The 15,444-nt window shown below is 33.9% G+C and overlaps 1 protein-coding gene across 1 annotated transcript; it reads left to right on the top strand.

Moving 5' to 3' along the window:
- The first annotated feature begins 2,850 nt into the window (after positions 1-2,850).
- LOC138315613 (regulator of microtubule dynamics protein 1-like) lies at positions 2,851-14,749 on the top strand. Its single transcript, XM_069256760.1, has 9 exons — positions 2,851-3,006; positions 7,536-7,626; positions 8,228-8,496; positions 8,842-8,931; positions 9,580-9,635; positions 10,135-10,222; positions 12,724-12,754; positions 13,270-13,409; positions 13,826-14,749. The coding sequence occupies exons 1-9, from the start codon at positions 2,878-2,880 to the stop codon at positions 13,919-13,921; spliced, it is 990 nt and encodes a 329-aa protein (XP_069112861.1). The 5' UTR covers positions 2,851-2,877; the 3' UTR covers positions 13,922-14,749.
- Positions 14,750-15,444: the final 695 nt, after the last annotated feature.

Here is a 15,444-nt window from a genome sequence, read left to right as displayed (position 1 = left end):
TTCAATCCTACACACTGACAGCTTCAGTTTGCGGACGTCATTTTTTCATACATAGGTTGTGCGTTGCTCCGGTACCAGGGTACTGCTCTCCCCAGTCAATATATATTTAACTAATGCAAATGCATAACAGGAGTAATTAAACATTTTTTTTATTATCTTTTAAATAATTATAATAACACTTTGAAAATTAAAAGCTATAGAATGCAGTCAAAATATCCACCAAGGCGAAGATGAGCACAAGGAATCATGACGTCACATAACGTCAACAAATTGCGCGAAATCATAAGATTCGCATACGCGGCACTCCAGGCCTTGAATGGACACAGAGAAATCCGAATATTTGAGTTCATTTCTATAACTTTATGCTTGACAATTATAACATCATATACATCTTTAGTTTAAAGTGCGTCCTTTTATTTCTAAATTATGTCTTCTACATGAAAAATAAAATAAAATAAAAAAGTGCATTATTTATATTAAAACATCTGGCTGCGCCCTTTAAGAGCCTTGCCTTCAGTCATATTATATCAGTAATATAACAGGTGAACCTGTCTCACAATACTAGTTTAAAAAGTCACTTAATACCATATTTGACCCCTATGACCTTAAATGAGGGTCAATCTATCAATCTGAACAAACTTTGTAGTCCTCTTTTCTCACATGCTACAGACCTATTTTAGGCTTCTATGCTTACATACATTTTATGAAAAAGTTGTTTAAAGAGACTGAGTTTATCCTATTTTACGCCTTTGACCTTAACTGAAGGTCAAGGTCATTTATTATAGCAAAGGGAGTAGTCTTTTATCCTAGCATGCCAAAATCAAAATATCAGGTTTATAAAAATATTGGTCAGTGAGGAAATATATTTATTTAAGTATTATGATTATCAAGGTCATTAGAGCAAACTCGGTAGCCCTTCATCATTGTAAACTACATGCTTAGTAGAAGTCTCTAGACCGTTTTTCGTTAGTGGCAGGAAGAGAGTTCAGCCTATTTGACCTCTGTGACTTTGAAAGAATGTCAACATCATTATTTTGAACAAACTCTATAATCTAGTACACCCTGGCATACTACAGGCCAAATACCCAGTTGCCACTGATCTTGTAAAAAGGTAAAGGCCAATCACTTGAAGAAACAAGTGGTAGCACTTCATCTCAGCATGTTATTATGCCTAATATCAGGTATATGTTAAGAGGGAAACATCAAGGCTGAACAGAGGGGCACAAACTAACTGGTGTCCTGATGAGAAATGCCATTCGCTACAAAAATGCCACTTGGTCAAAGGGATATTTGACTGAAATGCTTCCAAATATTTTCCATTTTTCAAACAGTGTTAGAACTGGCGCCGTCGCGTGATTTCGTAAAACTCAGTGTTGGATAAATCACAGGCATTTGACTCAATAGACATTTTCTCTAGATATATATTTACGTAATACTGTGTCCTTAGCCAAACGCCTGTGGATAAATCATTCTACGTCGTACAAACACATAGCAGTTTAGTACATCTAGTCCTACTCGTACTCACAAGGAACGATTTGTTTATTACATGTGTAATGGAACTAATTAAAGCGTGTGTTTTAATCAAATTACAACGTTAGATTTATGAGTGCCGTATTTGATATTAACAAATCAAGAAGAATTTTTAATATGTTATTTACCACTAAAAGATCGCAACATTTTGAAAATTGCAAGAGCTGAAAACGATTTTTGGAATAACAGCCAAAAATCAAAAATCAATATATTTACATCCATTTACAATGCAGTGAAAATAGTACATACGTTAATTAGTAAAATCAAGGATTTATAAGTATACGTCCTTGGTAAAATCTATAAAGTGATTTCTGCAGGTTGGTATGTTTCCATCTAAACAGACATTTATTTAAATAAGGTAATAATTTCTATGTTGTAACTAACGATTATAAGGCATCATTTCTATTTGTCTATCCATTTGAACTTGATGATTTTCACTAAATTTAACAATTTAATTTATCAAATCTTATGGTTTTCACTAACCTCTAGATCACAAAAAAACCCCAAAAAACCACACATTTAAAAAAATTCGCCCAGTTACGGCACGTATAAATTTAAATATCTTTTAGCCTAAGTATCGAGTGACAAAGGTGCAGTCATGTATTTGCATGTGCAATCCACTCCAAACACGTACGAGGAACGCTACCTACGTACAAGACTTGGACCTTTATTTTCCAAAGACGAACACACGCAGTAATAATAGATAGTAATGCAACTGTGTCACAATTAAACTGCTAACATCGCAACATGGACGTCAAGATATCGGGTGCTGTACATAGTTCATAGGCAACGGTCGATTAATAAACAGCTGTACTGTAATCCAGTGTTTTCAGACTAATTACAAACATTTTAAGTGGAACACACGATTAGATTATCTGGCGCTCTGGCTGGAACAACAAGTACATGGTCGCGGTGATCATGTTTTGAGCCGCTTCATTTTGCATGCATGTCAACATTTCATGTTGTGTTGTTTCATGCTCAGAAATGTAAACAAATTCAACAAATGTTTTTGTTGGAGAAAATGTCAAGATGATCCAGGCCAAGGATTTATAAGCGAGACTCGTACATGTATATACGTCCTTGTCCAAGCATATTTTATCAGAAATATACATGTTTAGAGTTTTTACGGCATTGCATATTTATAAAACAAACTCATTCGCAATCATTTTATTCATACTGTTTATTAATATCCTATGGATCTTCTGCCTAGCAATCAAATCTCACAATCGGATTTGTTTAAGAAGACCAAGAAAGAAGCATGCTGTTTTCGTTTTATCAGGCGCGTGTGCTGCTCTGGGAACTCTCCTCGTCGGAGGTCAGTTTGCTCCATTCGTGTGATCAACAAACATGGCGGCGTCCACAGAGAAACTTTACAGGTTACTTCAGTTTTTTAAACAATCACGCAAAATTACTTTGGGTTTTCATCGTAACCAAGCCAGGATACAACTCCTCAGGAATCAGTGGTGTACGCTACAGGTATGTTAAAGGTGTCAGGCTTTTGAAGATACATGTAAGTGCTCCTGAGCTGTTGAGTGTTGTGGATCAGGCGTCTGCATCTGGTTTTGGAAAAATAAAATATCCTACCCCTACTATGAGTAGGGGTAGGTTTGTATGAATTTAAGGCAAAGCCTCAGAAGAGCGCAGCTGCATATAGAAAATGTAAACATAGTTAGGATTAATATGACTGAAGGCAAAGCCTTAAAGGGCGCAGCCAGATGTTTCAGTAACCATTAATTATGCAATGTTAAAAAGTTCAATTTCAGGGCTCGAATTTTACATTTTTTGTCACTTGCTAAAAATAGCAAGTGCCCAAAATTTGTACTTGCTAAAATACATTCTTAATTTTAATTAAATATTTGTATTCAAATCACTATTTTGTTATATATAAAATCATTTATTTTTGCATAATGATGTGAAGTGTATAGGTATATCAACAACATTATAATAAGAACTGTGTCCTCATATTTTCCATTAATACTATTTTTCAAAATCATCTATCATTTTTACAGTTGTCCATAATAAAAACCACTTGCTAAAATATGCTAGTGCGTATTTTTTCACTTGCTATTCTGGTATATCTACTTGCAAAAAGCAAGTAAAACAGGCTGAATTTCGAGCCCCGAATTTATGGAAATAACGGAGCCGAATTTTCTGTATATATTTTATTCATATATTCTCACTCTATCCTTGTCCCAAAAACCCTATTTGAGAAGGAAATCCACATAAGGGAAAGAAGATTTTTTTTATTTCTGTAACAGATATTCCGTTTTGAGTCAGCTGAATATATTGGAAGGTGGTTTATCACTTGAACACTTGCAAATAAAGAGCAATTGCACTGAGCTTCTGCCGGATGAAGATTACGTTCATCAGATCATAAAAGCGTTTGAACCGCTTGATTATATATTGAGCTGACTTCAAAGCATTGCATTCACGCTGATGGGATTTTTTACAGTGGGTTAAATAATGGTGGCCGCAAACTGAAGCTGTCAGTGTATAGGATTGAATTTTCAAGATTGAGTTTTTCCTTATATTTTCATGTATGTGTTACAAGTCAAAGACCAACTATAGACTATAATATGACTGAAGGCAAGGCCTTAAAGGGCGCAGCCAGATGTTTTAATATGAATCATGCACGGCATAGGAAGAGGAAAGCTCTACTTGTTTATTTTATTTTCTATTTCATGTTGAGACAAATGTATTTCTCCCTTCATCATACACAAATTCAATATTAAATAGTGGTGTTCCGATTAATCAAGTTTGTCAAGTACCACTGGTTTGAGGTGTCTCAATTAATCGAGTAAGACATCTAATCAAGTTTCGTCAGAGGTTTCTGACACCATGATATTCCAAAGTATAAAGTTACTAGTTAGCTGATCAGTAAAACATGCCAAAAAACATAGCCAACTCGTTAAAATCATTCCCTTGTGTGTGATTGTCATTTGTCATTTAAAATTTCAATCGTCTACTCTACTGTAGACGAATTGAAGAGCATATAAGCACTACATAGTGATGAAACGTTCAGATGAACTGCATGATTTGATTTGTGAAGAAAAGAAGCGACATGAAAACATGACAGCACAAAGGCCTCATGATTGTAAGCCTTTGAAAGAAATTTTATATGAGACTTTTTTATACATCAAGGAAAAAAATAATTGATTTTATTCTATCATTGATTGGTTAAACAAAAATGATGATCGACCATAAAATTTCAACCAATTCTCAACACTAATATTAACACATGTACATGACTACAATACTGGATTTATATATAAAATATTATAGATCACACACAAAAAATATACTTCAAACCTCAGTTCCATCATACTAAAGTTATTCTTATTAAGGTTTTAGTGATTTTTGGCCCTTTTCAAAGATACAAAAGTCTCATCGTTTGATACCATATTAATGATGTATCTAGTTGTAACACAAGGAAAATAGGTGATAGTTAGCGGCTGGTGATAGTTGTATGGGTGCACACATACAAATAGCTCTCTAGATCTGTGTCTATCAGGTTCTCTCTATAGATCTGTGTCTATCAGGTTCTCTCTAGATCTGTGTTTATCAGGTTCTCTCTATAGATCTGTGTCTATCAGGTTCTCTTTATAGATCTGTGTCTATCAGGTTCTCTCTAAACCTGTGTCTATCAGGTTCTCTCTATATATAGATCTGTGTCTATCAGGTTCTCTCTAGATCTGTGTCTATCAGGTTCTCTCTACATATAGATCTGTGTCTATCAGGTTCTCTCTAGATCTGTGTCTATCAGGTTCTCTCTAGATCTGTGTCTATCAGGTTCACTCTAGATCTGTGTCTATCAGGTTCACTCTAGATCTGTGTCTATCAGGTTCTCTCTAAATCTGTGTCTATCAGGTTCTCTCTAGATCTGTGTCTATACAGGTTCATGCCGTGTAGATCTTAATTATTGTAACCCAAAGGGAAGCAACCTATTCTTGATATTGCTGAAGTCCTGACCAAAAGTGTTAGATGCAGTCTTTGACTTCTAACATCACACTTTTTTGAGAAGTGGCACTTGCTGCCGTTCAATCAATATATGAATAATTATAAACAAATAATTATACCCTGCCTTTCACTTCAACAAAATCTTCTGTTTGTTGTCCAGAGCTGGTTGAGCTCATTAACATGCATCATCACAGTTACAATCATGCATCTATCAATATTCTTCCATCCAGAGCTTCATCATCACTGCTAGTCTGATTATAGCTTCCTGTCCACGCGGGGGTCACAAAATGTTGTAAAACTCGAGGCTTGCCGAGGGTTGTACAACATTTTGTGATCCTGAGGGAAGAATATCCCTATCCTTCACATTCTGGTATGAAAGAGTATTTTCTCTCATACCTCGACGTTTTCTTGCAATTTTACTGCCATTAATTTCCGCCATTTTGATATAAATTCGAAAAAAGAACCACGGCTGCAAGTCAAATCTCCATGTATAAAAAAATGTGAGATATTTTCAAAGCAGAAAAAGAAATTGTTATAATTGTGCCTAGAAAATAGTAATTTTGTTGATGCTGTGACGTCATGAGGTTTTATTGCATGGGTAGCCATGCAATACAGCTCCAGGCGACATGGGTGTATTGCCCTGGACCAGCCAGTATTACACGTATAGGTTTGAGAGAAATACATATACATGTATATGATGACATCAAACTCCATGTGATGTCATGATAGTGTTATTACACATGTGCACGTGTCTAACGATATTTATGACATGGCCATATGATTTATGATCTTATTTGTGATTTTTATAAATGATTTACCGGAACATACCACACCAAATACTTTCCTATTCGCCGATGACACCAAAATCTACAGGGAAATTAGAAATGAAGATGATAAAAAGGCTTTACAATCAGATTTGGACAAACTGCAAGAATGGTCAAACACATGGCTACTGAAATTCCACCCGCTAAAATTGTAAGGTTCTAACCATAAAAGGGAAAAGCAATGAAAGTCGGAAGTACAACATGACAATGCAGGAGGTAATAAAATTAATCTTGAGAAAATATCATCAGAAAAAGACATAGGAGTGCATGTGGACAAGGATCTAAATTTCTCTATACACATTCAACAAGCAGTCAATAAAGCCAATAGTATTCTTGGACTAATAAGATCATTTGTATACATAGATGAAATATCATTTAAACAACTTTTCAAAGCATTAGTAAGACCACATTTAGAATACGCTGCAAGCGTCTGGAATCCATACAGAACAAAGGACATTGAATCCATAGAAAAAGTGCAGCGTAGGGCAACCAAACTAATTCCAGGGCTTAGAGATCTACCCTACAGCGAGAGATTAAAGTGACTAGGTTTACCTTCACTATCCTACTGGAGACTGAGACTGAGGGGAGACATCATAAATGTATACAAGATAATGAAAAATTTCCATGACGAAAGGGTTACCATTGGAATATTTGATCGTGATACCGCATCCCGGATGAGAGGTCATTCGCAAAAATTAAAGAAAAACCATTGCAAGTTAGATATACGGAAATATTCCTTTGGATTTAGAACTGTCAATATATGGAACAGTTTACCTGAAAATATCATAAACACAACAACAATAAGAGACTTGGAGATAAGTCTAGACAAGCACTGGGCTAATTTGGAACTTAAATACAACCACTTGGGGAGCTATAAAATGGAACACGGACGTGCCAATTAACTGACTTCATTTAATAATTGATATCACTTAAATACTAATTGTACATCATGGATATTATTTCATTGTTTTTTATTGTATGAGATATGGACATAGAGGCATGTTACTTGCCTGCGTCCATAAAATATCTTATTAATTCTTCTTAAAAAAAATGACATGGCTGGATGGGCCAGTCATGTAATAATTGTATATTTATATTCATTGAATTATTATTAGATTGTTCAGGGACTGAAATAAGATTTTATAAACCAGTTTGTATTGATCCTGTCTGATTCCTTAATTGGATCCGAAGATGCAAAAGTAATCCTCTGCTACTTTATTTCAGAATTACTCTGCCTTAAAGCTGTTGCCAAGGCGATCGACCATAACGTCCATAACAACAGTGTGTGCAGTAAGCTGGTTTAAAAAGACAGAAGGTAGGAAGCAAGAAAAGCCATAGTTTTGCATATTACTGGTCAGGGTTCTCGTTAAAAGTCGGTTGCCGGTCTATTTCCTTGTTTACAACCAGCTATTTTTGTCAGAAATAAGTATTGGCCACCACAAGGACCCGTGGTCTCCAACCACCTATTATTAATTTTCAACCATCTATTGAAAAACTTAGTGAGAAACCTGCTGGTACATTTAGCTTGGATACCATATAGGGATTAGAACTTGAGCAAAAGTTACGGGGTAATGAAACTGATTTAAAAGAAGCATTTTTAATGAAGCTGTCAAGTGATCATGAGTCTACAATGATTAGAAATAATGCCTATAATTAATTTTATTTTACAAAAAATGTATTTTAACAATTATACACTATTCTAAGATTACAATAGTCCATGCTTCCTCAACCATAGCATGCATGTCATTTGTTGAATTTTTTTGTACCAAAAATTTCTCTGTTATCATTCACTCCAGAATCTTTATAGAATATTGTGGATTAAGAAGTCAAATGTGAATAAAAGAAACAATTTGTCTTATTTTGCTATCTGAAAACTAATATTATATCAAATATGAATGTTGTATTAATTTCTACAGAAGGTGAAACTGAAGTAGGAAAGAAACTGTCAGTGGTAGAGAAGGCAGATGAACTGTACAGTGCCAATGAGACTATAGCTTTGTATAATTTACTAAAGGACAATGTAGATGAGACAGATGATGAAGTACTATGGCGTTTAGCCAGAGCATGCTGTGATATGAGCAAAATGACACAGAACTTTATAAGAAAAAGGGAGTACATGTATGAAGGATTTGAATACATTAAGAAAGCAATAAAGCTCAATGACAACAACTTTGCCTGCCACAAGGTATAGTATTTTATTTGATTTCTAATAAGTATTAAAGCTGTGTTTCTTCCTTTCATATTTACTGAGATCATACTATCTGTTGACCTCAGTAACATTAATGATTGATGTTCCCTGTTTTGGCTTTCGACAGAATAAAGCTGGTGGCTATAGTCATCATTGATGCCAGGCTAAATAGACTGCATATATACACTAATATGTATACAACCATACTTTACAAAGTTGAAGAAAATAAAAATGCAAATATTTCAATGATATAATTTCACAGTATTGTCCATGTAGCAAAAAATGAAATTGTTTAATTTGTTGAAAATAATTGATTTACCATGATACTTAATTTTACTTCAGTGGTTTGCTATCCTACTAGACAAGACAGCTGAATTTGAAGGAACAAAGAAAAGAATAGAAAATGCATATTTGGTAAAACAACATTTTGTGGTAAGTAACTTATTTATTAATTCTAATTGATCCAAATCATCATTCGAAACCCACACTCTATCATTTGTGACAAACTATAGAGATGTGACTTGTAGGTTTTCGATGATGGATCCAAATTGGTCTTTGGATTATGATAACATTTAAACCTTTATAGCTAACTTCCAATTCAATTTTTATTTATTTGTAAAATAGAGGATCTTGCATGAGTGGCTATGTAATATGAAATTTATGAAACAAGTTCATTAATTTGATATGCCAAGAGCCTTAAGGCGAGCCTTAAGCCAAGGAGTTTGATAAATTTCATATTACATAGTCACGAATGGATCAGATTTATCACATAACTTTTATAAATAAAATTATAAGTGAAACTTTTAATTTCGTCTCTATATAAAACAGTAGAAGTCCGGCTCGGATCTACGGGAGACTACGGAGACAATCATACGACGTCATATATAGATTATGACGTCAAATATCAATGTGACGTCATAATAATGTTATTACACATGTGTCATAACATATTTATATTTATGACATGGCCGTATGATATGGCTAAATGGGCTAGTTATGTGATAAAATAACTTTTGAAATGCATACATTGTCCTCCAAGATTATGAAGTTACATGTAAAGGTCAATTGTTTCTGTTTCAGAGAGCTGTGGAACTGAATCCAAAAGATGCTACATCCATGTATTCTATAGGACACTGGTAAGGCCACTGCTAAACTATTACTGATTTAGGCATTAGGGCCTCTTCTTAGTACTAGTTAAATAAATGAGGATTGTATAGAGTGAGAACTTGTCAGGATTTTGGTTTGCGGTAACATTTTAGTTAAGTTTGAGTGTTAGGTCACTTATGCTTTAAATCTTAACTTGCCTAATAGTGTATAAAAATAAATTTCCATTTGTCTGTCTTTTTGTCAGTCTTTGTTGTAATGATTTTTCATTCAACGCGGAGCTCTTGTATCATGGCTATCTGGTATAGCACATCTAGTGGTGACCTCTTGAACCATTTTAGTTATAAATTTTCCTTCATAAATTCCCTTAATCCTATGAGATCTCTTCTTAAAGATCTACAATACATCTTAAAACCAGATAAAATGGTATGGTAGGTGACAGACTATCTATGATACACTTATCCCCCAGTTAATATCAACCGTGGGTCTCTCACCATGTTTATCACTATTATTCAGTAAGTTTGTTTTCAGGTGTTACCTATTTGCTGACATGTCATGGTTCAACAAGAAAATAGCCAGTGCCATCTTCTCAACACCACCATCTTCTACATTTGAGGAGGTCAGTAAAAGATTAATTACTTACCATATTTTTCAGAATATAAGTCGCGACATTTTCCCCTGAAAATTGGTAGTGTAACTATACACCAGTGTGACTTAAATGTGGCAAAACGATAGTCAGACCATGTGTTTGCATTATTACGTCGTGATTCACATGTGAAAATCGTAAGTTTTACTCGCTGGTTTAGTAAAGTTATATGTAAAAAAAATCTCAGCAGAAGTGTTTAAAAGATATAAAATGTATTGTAAATATAATAAAGATGAAAATTATTACCTACCAGATGCATGTTCAGTCGTAAAATAGTTTAATTCCCGACAGAAGCGTGGTTGTTTACAATCACAACACAAAGGCAGACTGATTTCGCTATCAATTTTTTGGGGAATTGTTTTCGAGGAAATAATAATAAAAACATTAAAAGTTATAATTATATAAATATTATGTGTTTGCAAGAAATGTGGCAGACAGTAAAAAAATGATCTTCTGAATGACTTCTAACTTGCACATGTGTTACACATATATCAGGTGTATCTCCCAGAATTCTGTTGCTGTGATTTCAATGAAATAATCAGCAATCAGGTTTATACATATAAATTACATGTAATATAGAACATAATACTGATTTTATAAACACAACACAGTCGTATAAAACATCATTTAATCAATCTCTGCCACGGTAAACACCACAAGGTCATATCCGATATTTTACAAAAATAAGGCTTTTGTAATGCATCATGGGACACATTATTGACATAGAACATTCCAGAAACAAAGTCGATTTTAGGTTACGATGCGAGTCTTGATAATACATTATAGTTAACCCTTTACACAACAATATCTTAATACACGAAAGGATCATTGAAAAAATAAGAGATGCAACTCCTGAGCCAGGTACTAAATGGTATATTCTAGGTTCATCTGGTGCTGCTGGTTGCCGACATGTTTCGGCCTTAAAGGCAGGCCTTCATCAGGGCACAGCTTACATGGTGTACAAATACATGTAGTACAGTATGACAATAGAGGTCATGTGATAATAACAATGTATTATGATGTCATTGATCAGTTGCTAAGGAAGTAATGGAGGAAATGATACAAAGCTAAATGGTGATCGGTCTGAAATCTAGGAATGTGAATGCAAAAGTTTCATGAAATTTTAAAGATGAATGATACAATAGAAATAATGAATTAGTTTGATGAGGATATATGAGTAGAAATAAATTAAATATGTATAGTTCATAAATTTTATATAGTAAATATATTAAGCTGTATGAGGATCTCATATATAGGGCTATGCGAGCAAGCTTAAGGGCTAAGAAATATGTCAAAAGTTGTCAGAATTATCAGTATTAGATGGCCATTGAATCCTATTAGCAATTTTACCACGACTGACCCCCCAGGGGCCTGAGGGGTGAGGCCAAAAGGGGTCAAATAGACTAAAACTTCAAAAATCTTCTTCTGAAATTCCAGAAATGGTAGAATCAAATATTAATACTCTTCATAGATTGAAAGGTCTTGAGGTCTTTTACGAAAATTGTGAATTATATGACCCTGGGGTCTTGCGTTCCCCTCTGGGGAGGGGGTCAAGTTTACTATAGTTTATATAGGGAAAAGACATTTTTGAGCATTATTTGGTCATTTGTAATAAGAAATAAGTCAAAAGTTGACAGAATTATCATTATGAGATGGCCATTGAATCCTATTAGCAATTTTTCTACGACTGACCCCCAGGGGCCTGAGGGGGTGGGGCCAAAAGGGGTCAAATACGCTAAAACTTCAAAAATCTCTTTCTGAAATTTCATAGGTTTGATGGAACCAAATAATCTTCATAGATTAAGAAGTGAAATTTATAAAATCACTGACACTGACTGACTTCTAGTTTGGTTTTGTTGTTTAATATTGGCAAAGAAAATTGGAATTCAAAGCATACGGTTTGGTAACATAACTATCAAAAAGAAAAACAAAAAATAAAAATACTGATACGAAGGTTCAACTTTAAAGTTAATTCTAATTGGTAACTACTTTTTACAGATTTAAACCAACTTTGCAATGCTCTTTCTGTATCAGCACTCAGGTGACCGTCAAGGCCTCTTGGGTCTCTTGTGTGTTATATATTTACTGTACAAGTTTACAGACTGTTTTAATTATACTAACCAATCGGTAATCATTACCGTACTTCATTAGAGATTGATCATATACACAGAGGGTTACATGGGTACATAGGCCTAACTTTTAGGTGCAACTTATTTTCTAGTGCGATTTTGTGTAAGAAAATTGAAAAAAATTGTTAAAAAAGGCCTTTGCGACTTATACACATGGCAACTTATCATCTGGAAAATATGGTAACTGTATTTAATTAGTGAATAAGAGTTTCATTATTTTGGTCAGTTGTAATGGAGACAAACTATTTTCTATTTGACAACTTTTGTAACAGAAACTGTTTTGTACAAAAATAATGCAATAACACAAAAGAATCAAACTAATCCACAAAAATCTTTATTTAACAGGCCTTAAAGTACTTGGAAATGGCTGAGGAAGGTAAAAGACAAATTCCCTATCTCCAAATTCTTTGTAAAACAATACCTTAACTGTCAACTAAACAACTGTCTGTTTCCAGACCTAGTCACATAGTTACAATATTAGGTAGTTCAATTTTACAATATTAGATAGTTCAATTTTACAATAATAGGTAGTTCATTTTGACAATATTAGGTAGTTCAATTTTACCATATTAGGTAGTTCAATTTTACAATATTAGGTAGTTCAATTTTACAACATTGTCATCCACTTTCCCAAGAATTTTATTTTGTTTTGTTCGTTAGAATTTTTTAAAGCAATCATTATGGAATATTTATTACAGTAGATTTCTTTGGTGCCTACCGGTTTTATTCTAATCATGTGTCTTTGACTAATCAGGATACAGCTTTCATAAGGATTCATGAGGCATTTATGCCTTGTGTTATATAGGTAATTCTTTAATCTTGTGACAAGTTTTAAGTTAGATGCTCAAATTTGCGATAAATCTGTGATTTATTTTGATGGTTGATTGACAGCTGACCCCGATTTTTACCTTTGGAACCATGTTTACCTGGGGAAGACCTACCTACAGCTTGGTGAAGTAGAAAAGGGAAAGTGGTACCTAAATAGGGCCAGGGAAATGACACGAAAGAACATTTCACTGGACGAACATGAGGTAATTTATATTTTTAGTTACAGGTGAATTCAAGTTACTGATAGTCAATAAAGTTAACTCCAGCAAAGTTTGACTGCACACAAAAGTCCTTAGAATTACGATTTACACAATTTTAGAGTTACCGGTAGTGAGTGTGGTTCTGCTAGTCTAAATTTAAGAATGTATTTATGTTTTTACTGGTGTAATTACTGTTGAGAGATCATACATGCCCAAAATTTAGGCAAAAATGAAGCCCCCCCCCGCCCCCCCCCTCCCCCCCAACCCCCCCCCCCCCCAAAAAAAAAAACCAATTATGATTTTGCTTTAAAATATTGAAAGTAGAGCTCTTAAATGATTTACTTTCTAAAATAGAAACGATTGATTTATGTACAGAAGTATGCAGTGGTAATGAAATAACAAAATATACTTTGTTTTAGGCTCAAATGGAGGCTTTCAGAACATTGTTGAATCACAAGTTGATTGATCCTAAAGATAACGACCCCAAAAAGAAGAAAGCAGAAGAATCATCATGAAACCATGGGACATAGAAAGACAAAACTGGTGTGAAATAGGTAGACTTAGATCGAGCTGTGTAAAAACAGAAATAGAGGAGAAGCCCATTTGGAAGAAATACGAGTACATAATATATACCAGTTAATGCAGGAATTATTAAAGTCTATATTGTGCCTGTATATCAAGTGTGAGATTTAAAGACCATCTACAAAGATGCACTGAGTGATTGTGAACGAATGAGAAGAAAGAATGATGAAAATGCTTATGTTGTGATGGAAATCAGTGAAGGAAAACATTGAATTTTATTGAAATTGTACATCAAACCTGAGATTCAAAGACCAGATAAAAAGGATCCTGGAATGATTGTGAACGAATAAGGAACAGAACAGGACGATATGTTGTGTAGTTATATTTATTGTATCATTAGTATGTGTGGACATTCTGAGACCTTGTTGGTATGTGTATCTCTGATGTTGGCTGGTTTTCCTAACTGTTGAGATATTTCTTGTGTGAATGTTTTAAAGTTTTAGTGTTGTGGTCAGAGTGTTTGGATCTTTAACAAAATATCCAATTCTAATGTGCACATATATCACATAATCACAGACTATTATTTAATTCTAAGCAGATACAAACTATTACTTACAATGGAACTGTTATAAAATAACATTGATCAACATGGATTTTATATACAAATTGCTCCTAAAGTAAACAAATATCATGAGAATAGGATTTGGGTAGCATATATTCCATTTTACCTAAACTACAGTTATGTATCGATCGATGTGAAGTGAGTGTTGTTGTGAAAATAGATATCTAAATTTATAGAGGATTAAAAACATCTTCTTATCCTTTCTGTTAAAATTTTATTTCAAGTAACTCCAAACTCACAGATATACATAGTAAAGTTGATATTTTTAGTTCTACTTTTATTATTGTTAGGTTTCACCAGTGGTCAGTCTTATATTGTGACCATCCATAGGAGTCCGTGACATCTTTAGGAAACATAAGGAACCGCATAATGAAGTATAATTTGCTTGATAATTATTTTTAGATAATATAACATTAAAAAAGCGGTTAACGTGTATGTGCAGTTCATACTGACAAATCAATAAGAGCTTTTCATTTTATTCACCGCCTACATTTTTGAGAATGCATAAGGTGTTATTTTTACACAGTCAAATAAAAACTCAAAATGAATTTGGCAGTACTGCCCAAAATCTACAACCATGTAGAGACATACTGATTGTTTGACAAATTAAATTTTACTATTCTATTCCTTGTTGAAGCATTAGACAGCCTATTCCACATTTATTTGAAATGAATAATCAAATGGAAGATACCTTAGCAAAACAAATAAAGCTACATGTGCCATAATTTTCATACTGACATATCAAGAACAGTTTTTGATGTTATTCAGCACCAAAAGCTTTTGTTTTGTAGAAGTTGTCTCCCTTACAACACAAAACCAAAGGCATGAATTGGTTAGGCCTTATTTATGATAGGACAGTATTGTTCCTGTATTCATACTTCTATTAGATAAAAA

The sequence above is a fragment of the Argopecten irradians genome, chromosome 2, assembly GCF_041381155.1.
Source record: "Argopecten irradians isolate NY chromosome 2, Ai_NY, whole genome shotgun sequence".
Classification (NCBI taxonomy): domain Eukaryota; kingdom Metazoa; phylum Mollusca; class Bivalvia; order Pectinida; family Pectinidae; genus Argopecten; species Argopecten irradians.
This window is presented reverse-complemented; position numbering and strand designations above follow the sequence as displayed.

What these genes read in the sequence shown, in the direction of transcription:
- LOC138315613 (XM_069256760.1), top strand. Translation starts at nt 2,878, where the DNA reads ATGGCGGCGTCCACAGAGAAACTTTACAGGTTACTTCAGTTTTTTAAA. An exon ending in ATGTATTCTATAGGACACTG is followed by an intron (nt 9,636 to 10,134) that starts GTAAGGCCACTG and finishes GTTTGTTTTCAG; the next exon opens with GTGTTACCTATTTGCTGACA. An exon ending in CTTGGAAATGGCTGAGGAAG is followed by an intron (nt 12,755 to 13,269) that starts GTAAAAGACAAA and finishes GTTGATTGACAG; the next exon opens with CTGACCCCGATTTTTACCTT.